The sequence below is a fragment of the Macrosteles quadrilineatus genome, unplaced genomic scaffold (assembly GCF_028750875.1).
Source record: "Macrosteles quadrilineatus isolate MER2022 unplaced genomic scaffold, UCM_ALF_1.0 Scaffold_8__2_contigs__length_117827958, whole genome shotgun sequence".
NCBI classification, from domain to species: Eukaryota; Metazoa; Arthropoda; class Insecta; order Hemiptera; family Cicadellidae; genus Macrosteles; species Macrosteles quadrilineatus.
The window spans coordinates 88,161,009-88,169,567 of NW_026542601.1; the positions used below are offsets into that span (position 1 = coordinate 88,161,009).

Here is an 8,559-nt window from a genome sequence, read left to right on the forward strand (position 1 = left end):
ATTTCTGTAAAAATTACGGTTCAAAAGTTATTGAAAATTATGTTATTTCCCATAAAAGCCTCATATAACGGAAAAAATTGATTTTCTAAAAAAATCAACAGAGTCCATGACTATAATTTAATAGAGGCTGTGAACTATCCTATTAATAAACATAGTTTTAAAAGGATACTTGCAATATATCTTTCCCATTTCTCGACAATGTAAAGTTCAGTAACCATGAGGTATCGAAAATACCAGTAACCTAAAAACCCACAGATCATTCTGAAAATTTTAATCATTCAAAAACACCAGACATCAACACTTGAGAATTGAGTACAGCAAAGGTGCTGCCAAATGGTACTGCCTTGAGCATTGCAGGAGCAATATCTTATCTCTACTTAGATAAAAACTAACAGTGTGCACACAAACACACAGCATAATGTTTCAATCAAACCAGCACACAATTTTTGTGTTTTTGCTTTGATTGCCCAACATTTAACTTGTCATAAATAAACAAAAAAAAAATGCCTGAGGGTATATAAGGACCATGGCAATTTCAATATGCTTACTTTAATTTTAAATGTATGAACTTTAGGCCTACACTAGCAATTATTAAAGAAAACCTAGCATATACTTTAATCCAATAATAGAATACTTTTACCATAGACAAAAAGAATTCTTTTACTTTACTTTGCGGTTCAAACATTTTAATTCAAGAAAACTATGCTAAAATTTATGTAATATACACATAAATATTACATATAAAATTTTAATGTGGATTAGCAACAGTGGTGTAACTTATGGATTTTGTTCCATAAATTAATACTGCTGATTGACAATTCATAATCCAGAAATCAAGGGCATTAAGTGTGTTGCTAGCCTTTAGTGGTTGGTGTCTCGGACTGGGTTCAATTCAGCACATCCACAAAACCTTTAAGGGTTTGGACCGCTTTCCCTAAAAAGCGTTTAAACGTTGATTTCAGTTGAAATGCCACTGGCGCAGGAAAAGAAGGGCGGTCCTGGACCTATATTCCGTGGGGCGGGGGAGGTCACCAGAGGGTATAGCCCAGTGAAACAGGTGGGTACTCTCCTGAAAAACTTGAAAATTATGTGCTGTGATTTTTCAGCTATTTTTTAAACATACTACAATAAATTAACCCACCTGGCTTGATGTAGGCTACACGCTTTCCAGTTTATTATTTAGGGTTTAGTAAATTATTTTAAAATAAACATGTAAATTTTGAAGTTTTTATATTATTGAGCCTTGTGGAACTACATTACTACGTGGCTTGAACAACGAAAGAGTACCGAAGATAAGGGTTTGTGTTTGTATTCAATCCTACCATTTGCCTAAGTGTAATAGTCTAGGCCTATAATGAATTTATTTGAACGATTTGCAGTTAAACTTATTTCAAAGTTTCCCTTTAATACGTTAAATAAAAGTTTTTCTGTGAACAAATATTCCGGAGAGAGTAACGACATAGACAAATGGAATAAATATAGACCGTCAGCTGTGCTGCGGTTAGCATAAGTTCTGGCGTCCACCGCTAGGTTTGCCGTGTAGTTTATGGCGCACACCGCTGCAGCGTCTGCTGGTTGCATACAGCTCCTGCGCTCCTCGCCTGCAGCGGTGTGTGCCGTAACTACACGGCACTCCTAGTAATCGGCGCCGGATCCTTCCTTCGACAGTGTATATTTATTCTATTTGTCTATGGTAACGACCCCCTTGCCACAAATCCAACCAATCACAGATAGCGTCATTAACCCCCTGCTGTACAGTACAAGACCCTCTTCTATCCTAGCGTCCCAGTTCAGTTATCCACTAGCTTCACAATGTAGCGTTAATTCTGTTACTTATCTTATGAAGTGAACCAGTAGCAGTTTTACAGAAAGTTCTCACTTTATTATCTGGTCCATAGACTACAAGATGTTTTTTAAGTGCAAACACTTGTATTTATAGTAGTATTGAACAAGGTTTAAAAATAAACAAAAAGTAAAAACTAAAATATTTATTAGTCTATAATACACATCAACTTTTCAAACAGTGTCACATGTATTCAGGAATTTTCCGACTCCTTGAATCTGTAAATATAAAAAATAATCACTATACATAAAAATAGTCATAACATTTTTTTACATTTTAAGCTTATGAAAATTTGTAAGAACAATTTTAGGCTAAAAAATAACTGCTTAATCAATAATTCTTAATTTATTAATTAGGCTCAACCTTGTTATGAGCACAGAGTGAATAGTAGTAATAGAAGAAGCTCTTATACATCTACTCTCTACTCTTGTACATTTTGTCATACGTAAACTCCTCATTGACAGCTAAAACAATCATTTTCAAATTTTGCATGGTGATAAAGATCATATTAGTGAGTGCCAACATCTATATTGCGTTAAAAAAATATCCTAGGAATCCAAACCACGTGGTCTCAAAGTTTTAATGTAATCCTTATGGAAGCAGTATTTGACACATAAACAAAGGTTTAATATGACTTAAGCACAGTATGGACCACAATGATGTCACTTGCTCGAACCTTATACTGTGCCATTAAGTATGTACACTCAATTACGAGTACTGTACTTATAATATTAACATGTGATTTGGACGTTTTTTTACAGTTCCATTTATGTACCTACCGTAATAATACGTACAGACATATTTACTTTTGAGCCAGCAACGTCATTTGTTTCCTGCTCTTAATCATCTTGTTGATGTATTATTTATTGTGTGATTAAATTTGGGTTTCAGTTTGAAATGGTTTAATATTCTTTACCTACAGAGCAAGTTAGGTAATTACTAAGTGTATTTGTGTAGCAGTATTTGAGTATCATAGTTTTAAAATCCTGAATATCCCCGCAGTAACAGAAACACCATCGCTGTGTTCCACGATCTCGGCAAAATCGTTAACATATCCCACGGCTATATGGAAAACTGCGGTCACAGAAACGTTATTTGAAATCGTCATGCGCAATCTCGGTAAATTGAATAATCCGCGTAAAAATAAAAAATACACGTATCATTTCCCAGTCGGTGGACACCCTGGCAAACACCGACAATCAATATTTTTTTATTCATGTAACTTGTAAGTTAACATAAACATTTAAATGACAGTTTGAAACCATCGGCTGCTAACTAATAAAAGTTTTAAACAAAATTTCTTACATAAAAATCATTCAAAATCGTGAAATTTAAAAATAAACCCTGTTTTATACAGAGTGAATTTTAAATGAGTTCCCCCCTACTTTTTTCTACATTTTTTAAGATATCAACTTCGGACGACGTCAGATCATTGTAGTGTAGTAAGTACTTCATTTTGACCGGGTAAACATTTTTGGCCGCCATCTTGGATCCACCATATTGGATACAAAGTTTTTTTTTTCAAATGTAAAGGTAGGTTTGTGACCCATTATTTCAAACTAGAATTTTACGCTGATTACAATGCCGCAATTAGTTTTTAAAAATCTTGATCCGTTCTAAAGTTATGAGGACTTTCTATAAATTTATTTTTAGCCCATTTTAACATTGTGCATTTACAAACCAAGACCATAATCTCAAAATAGTATTAGATAAAGATAAGTATTACACCAGCATTCATTGTCGACCTATTTTCACTTGGTTATGAAGGATATATTTTTTTCGGCCGCCATCTTGGATCCGCCACTTTGAAATGTGACAAATTAATTTAAATATGAAGGTAGTGTTGTGACCCATCACTTTAGACTACTTTTTTAGCTGAATTTAATGCCGCAATCCGTTTTGCATTTTCATATTTGGTTTTTGAAATATTGGAAATTTAAGTAAGATAATTTTAATATTTCATCAAGAGAGCTTGAGAAACAAAAAACGGATTGCGGCATTGAATTCAGCATAAAAAAGTACCTAGGCCTAGTTCAAAATGACAGATCCAAGAGGAAAAAAATACATCTGTCATAACCAAGTGATAATAGGTCAACAATGAATGCTGATATATACTTATCTTTATCTAGCACTATTTTGAGATTATGGTCTTAGTTTGTAAATGCACAATGTTAAAATGGGCTAAGAATAAAGTTATAAAAAGTCCTCATAACTTTAGAACGGATCAAGATTTTTGAAAACTAATTGCGGCATTGTAATCAGCGTAAAATTCTAGTTTGAAACAATGGGTCACAAACCTACCTTTACATTAAAAAAAAAACTTTGTATCCAATATGGCGGCCAAAAATGTATAGCCTACCCAGTGAAAACGAAGTACTTACTACACAACAATGATCTGACGTCGTCTGAAGCTGAAATCTTAAGAAATGTAGAAAAAGTAGGGGGGGAACTAATTTTAAATTCACCCTGTATAAAATAGCGTTGTGGTCATTAACATAATATAATTTGAAAAAATACAATGCTGCTGAATCATAATGTTTCTAGCTAAACATCTTAAAGAAGTAAAACCACCTGGATTGATCATAGCTGGAGCTGCCAATTAATTAATTGTCATTGGGCTTTCAATTTTTTTACACTTTTCAACAACATGATTAAGTTAGTTTAGGTAATAACAAGATCAGAGTTTACCTTCCTAACAACTATTACTTACTTGCATTTTGTGCACGTGTAAAACACAGTCTGGCCTTCATCTGCAGACCGCAGTTGTAATGTCGCATATGACATCTTGTCATTGTTACACTTGGGGCATCTCCGCTCTACTACTGGTCCATCAGCTTCCTCTTCGTCATCATCCACGTGTGTTTTTTTGCTGGCATCATATCTGTTGAAGTATAATTTGTAGCAGGATTCCATCCTTCCAAATACTACAATAGGAAATCCTTTGTAAGTGATGGTTATTGAAATGTGTGCCTGTGTATATACTGTAGTTAAAAATCAATTAACTTAGGCCTACTACGTATAATACTAAAGCCTCGTTTAGACTAAGACAGTTAGCGGGCAGGTTACCTGCCTCAGGTAACTTGAAATGCACTAAGTTAGAGGCAAGTAACCTGACTGCCTACAGACTGGCACCGTCTTTAACCGCGGTCTTCCTCTAACAGATGAGCATTGGAATTCCATTCTAGGTCACAGTTTTAATACCAGCTAACCACAAATGTCAGGTTTTGTTTCTTCCACTGAGCTGAAATTCAACTGAAACGTAGCATTGAATGAGAGAATTGTAGGACGTTGGCTGGCATTTGTACTAAGTTAAGGGATCGAGTAGCCTACATGAACTAGGGAAATATGGGATTATACATCATTAGCCAATGAGCAGCTTCCCCTAGTTCTGTAACCAAGTATCAACATTTTACTGTGTCTTGATTTTCTAACAAAGTTGCTGTGCCAGTATCTCCACCTGTGTATTTCTAGCTTGAAGGATTCTTCCAATTGGTGGGAGGGGGGGGGGAGGAATTATGTGTACACCTATCAAGAAATCCGGGAATTATGCGTGAATTTTGTATTCTTACCTGGAATTTCAATTTACCACGACCACACATGACAACAGTGACGTTTCCGTGACCACAGGAGACGATAATTTTATGTCTACACACGGAGAATTGTCCGCGATCGCTTAACCCTACGAGTGGGGAATTGACAAAAAATGTTGATCTCAAATTGTGTTGCTGAAGTGGCAACTGACTAAATTGTCGATTAACGTTTTACTATCTAGGCCTACAACAAAAATACATTTTTTCTTGCATTTCACGTACAGTTATAGTCGGTGAAAATTACATACCTAGAACTCGTATACCGATGGAAAGATGAGATTCTGAAGTTTCATTAAAAGAATGAACCTTATAACATAAGTATATCGATCTGATCATGAGTTAACTTACTTTTGAATGACTCGCGACTGCCATGTTTCGTTGAAAAATCGTGAAGGATGATGAGTAATTTCAAAAAATCATAGGAGACGTCTTAATTTTTGTTACAGTACTAGCAAAGACAAGTGATACCACTGCAACAAGGAGGGAGTAAACATTTTTTCATTTTGTATAAAGTAGGCTATAGGCCCTAATGTCATAGGTACCCGGTAATACATTCCAACAGCTGATAATTTTTTTTTTTTGTAAATAGCCAATTTTTACGTGAGGCTAGTGTGGGGAATCGACAAAAATTGTCGATCTCTGAAACACTTTTTTTTACCAAGAACTAAGTTAGGCTAAATCTATGTAGAGAAATAAATACTGTACAATTTGCATATTTTAAGTTGTGCACAAAAACTTATCCTACGTTACATCTAGGCCTAAGTTAGTGTATGACAAGTTTTTGCTTTTGAAATAAAATTTAAAAATATATTAAGTTTATAGGCCTATATTTTTTTTACTTTTCTCTAACAATCCATCTTTCTAAAATCGGTTTTTAAGTACCATTTTTAAAATCCACTGACTATTAGGCCTACTACAAAATGAATAGGTAGGCCTATACGATTCAATAGTTTATCTCTACTTAAGTTACATTCACCAAATATGTGTGCCACTCCACAAAGGACATAGGTAGCCTAAGTTATTGGAAAATTGGACTCGCCACTCATAAATTTGAGACGATGATATCTACACGAATGTGGGATAGGCCTATGATTAGCCTATCATTTTGCCGCAGTTGCAGGAGACGATCACGATGTGTACTGGACCGCGGGAGATACAATAATGATTTCTACACGGCCGTGAGGCATAATCAGAATCCCGAGATCGCGCAAGACGATGATAAGTTAATGTCCACACGACCACAGGAAAAGATCAGAATTTTGCCACGATCATGGAAGACGATAATTAGGCCTATGTCCACACAACAGCGGAAAATAAGTATGTAAGAATTTTGCCACAATCGTGCCAGACCATTAACTTACAATGTATAACTTAGACAGCGGCGAGGGATTATCAGAAGCTTACCGTGGTCGCATGCACATGCAGCCACCAAATTTTGTCATCTTCCAATTTTTTGGCACCCCCCAGTGCCCTAGGCATGTGCAAACCGTGCCTATTCGGTAAATCGACCCTGCGGGGTGGGGGGTTATGTTCTGCTTTTTAAACCAGGAAAGCAGCTTTGTCACTGACAACATATTCACCTAGCCTTATTTTAACAAAAAACTTACCATCAGGCCCATATGAATTTTTGCACAAATAACAAGTTACTCCTCCAGCTGCTCCAATTAGAGGTAATATGGTTCCACATTTAGGGCAAAAGCCAGGTTCTCGAACTGATGACTCCATTCCATTTAATGTAAACCCTTATTGTGTAAACTAACTGACAGCCTTTAAATGTATCAAAATCACTATCAAAATTATCAAAATTTAAAAATTGTTGCTTAATAAATTAGAGTACACGAGGAGAGACAAAAAGTAACCACCCACAACATAACCTAACCATAAAATACTATCATGATCATGCTACTAAACAAACAAACTAACAAACAAACAAACAAACAACAAACTATTTCTATGACCACAAAAACATAAGTCACACAACGGTCAACGGAGCGTCTGGCTGTAGGAGCGCCGCGCATGCGCACTAGCAGGAACCAAGAAACATCTGTTTGTAGAAATGCTAAACAAACGCTCCGGTTACTTGATGGGAATCGTAGTAGTGAGTAGATGTTTCTGTTACTTTGGAATAATCCGTTGGGCGTTGACAGACTGCATAATAAAAAGACTTCCGGTGGTTTCTTGCTACTGTACTCGGGAATATAATCTGTACAACTTTCCAACATACAATTTTTAGGGATGGGATTGAGACGGACTATAATTTATGGGTCTGGATAATTATCGAGGTTTTATTGCATATATAAATTTGTATATATACAGTATAATGGTAAAAGTCCAAGAAATAGTCCATAAGTTAAGTTTGCATTCCAATAAAGTTTTAAAATAAGGCTATAGATTTCCAGTGTCACTTTTCAGTTGTCAACGATGATTTTTAGTTGGATCCCAAAGCTGCATTTCTACAAAGAGACCTTCCTGCTGCTAATGCGCATGCGCGGCATTTTCTGATGCTCATCTCATCTCCGGATTTTTTATTTTGTGTGTTCTAAAAAGCAGACTTGCCAACGCCAATGTACCATACTACTTCAGAGTTCTTGAAATATTAATTATTGACAATGGAACTGGAACACTACGTTGAAGTTTATATCCCACTTTAGACCAATGCATTGATTAAAGGTATATATGTTTGTAATTGACGATTGATAAATTATATACATTTATCTTCCTTGTGGATCCTCCAAACACACTATTTAAGGTTTGTACAGGCAGGCAAACGTGCTTGAATTCGTTGCTATCCTCTATCCATTTATATGTTAAACAAATTCAAATACCAATTAGAACAAGTCATGTTTAAAGTACGACTTATTGCTACTTGTTGAACAACATGTATAATACTTACACTGCAATGAAATAAGTGATACGTAAAAATTTAATCAACATAAATGCACTCGAACCTTAATTTACATAAATCACTCACAACAACTGGTTTGCTAGAGTATGTTTTGTATAGCACACACAAGCACTTAAATCGACGCAATTATTGTAAAAGTAAGTTAATGCAATGTCCTAAAGGAATGGTTTTATATTGCGTACGGTTGGTAGTGTAATGTAGTTTTAAGTTTTATTGATTTA

The 8,559-nt window shown here is 35.3% G+C and overlaps 1 protein-coding gene across 1 annotated transcript; it reads right to left on the reverse strand.

Moving 5' to 3' along the window:
* Positions 1–1,973: 1,973 nt before the first annotated feature.
* LOC129001383 (DNA-directed RNA polymerase I subunit RPA12-like) lies at positions 1,974–7,329 on the reverse strand. Its single transcript, XM_054428635.1, has 3 exons — positions 7,041–7,329; positions 4,554–4,767; positions 1,974–2,061 (listed from the first exon to the last, which is right to left on the reverse strand). The coding sequence occupies exons 1-3, from the start codon at positions 7,156–7,158 to the stop codon at positions 2,037–2,039; spliced, it is 357 nt and encodes a 118-aa protein (XP_054284610.1). The 5' UTR covers positions 7,159–7,329; the 3' UTR covers positions 1,974–2,036.
* Between the last annotated feature and the right edge of the window lie 1,230 nt (positions 7,330–8,559).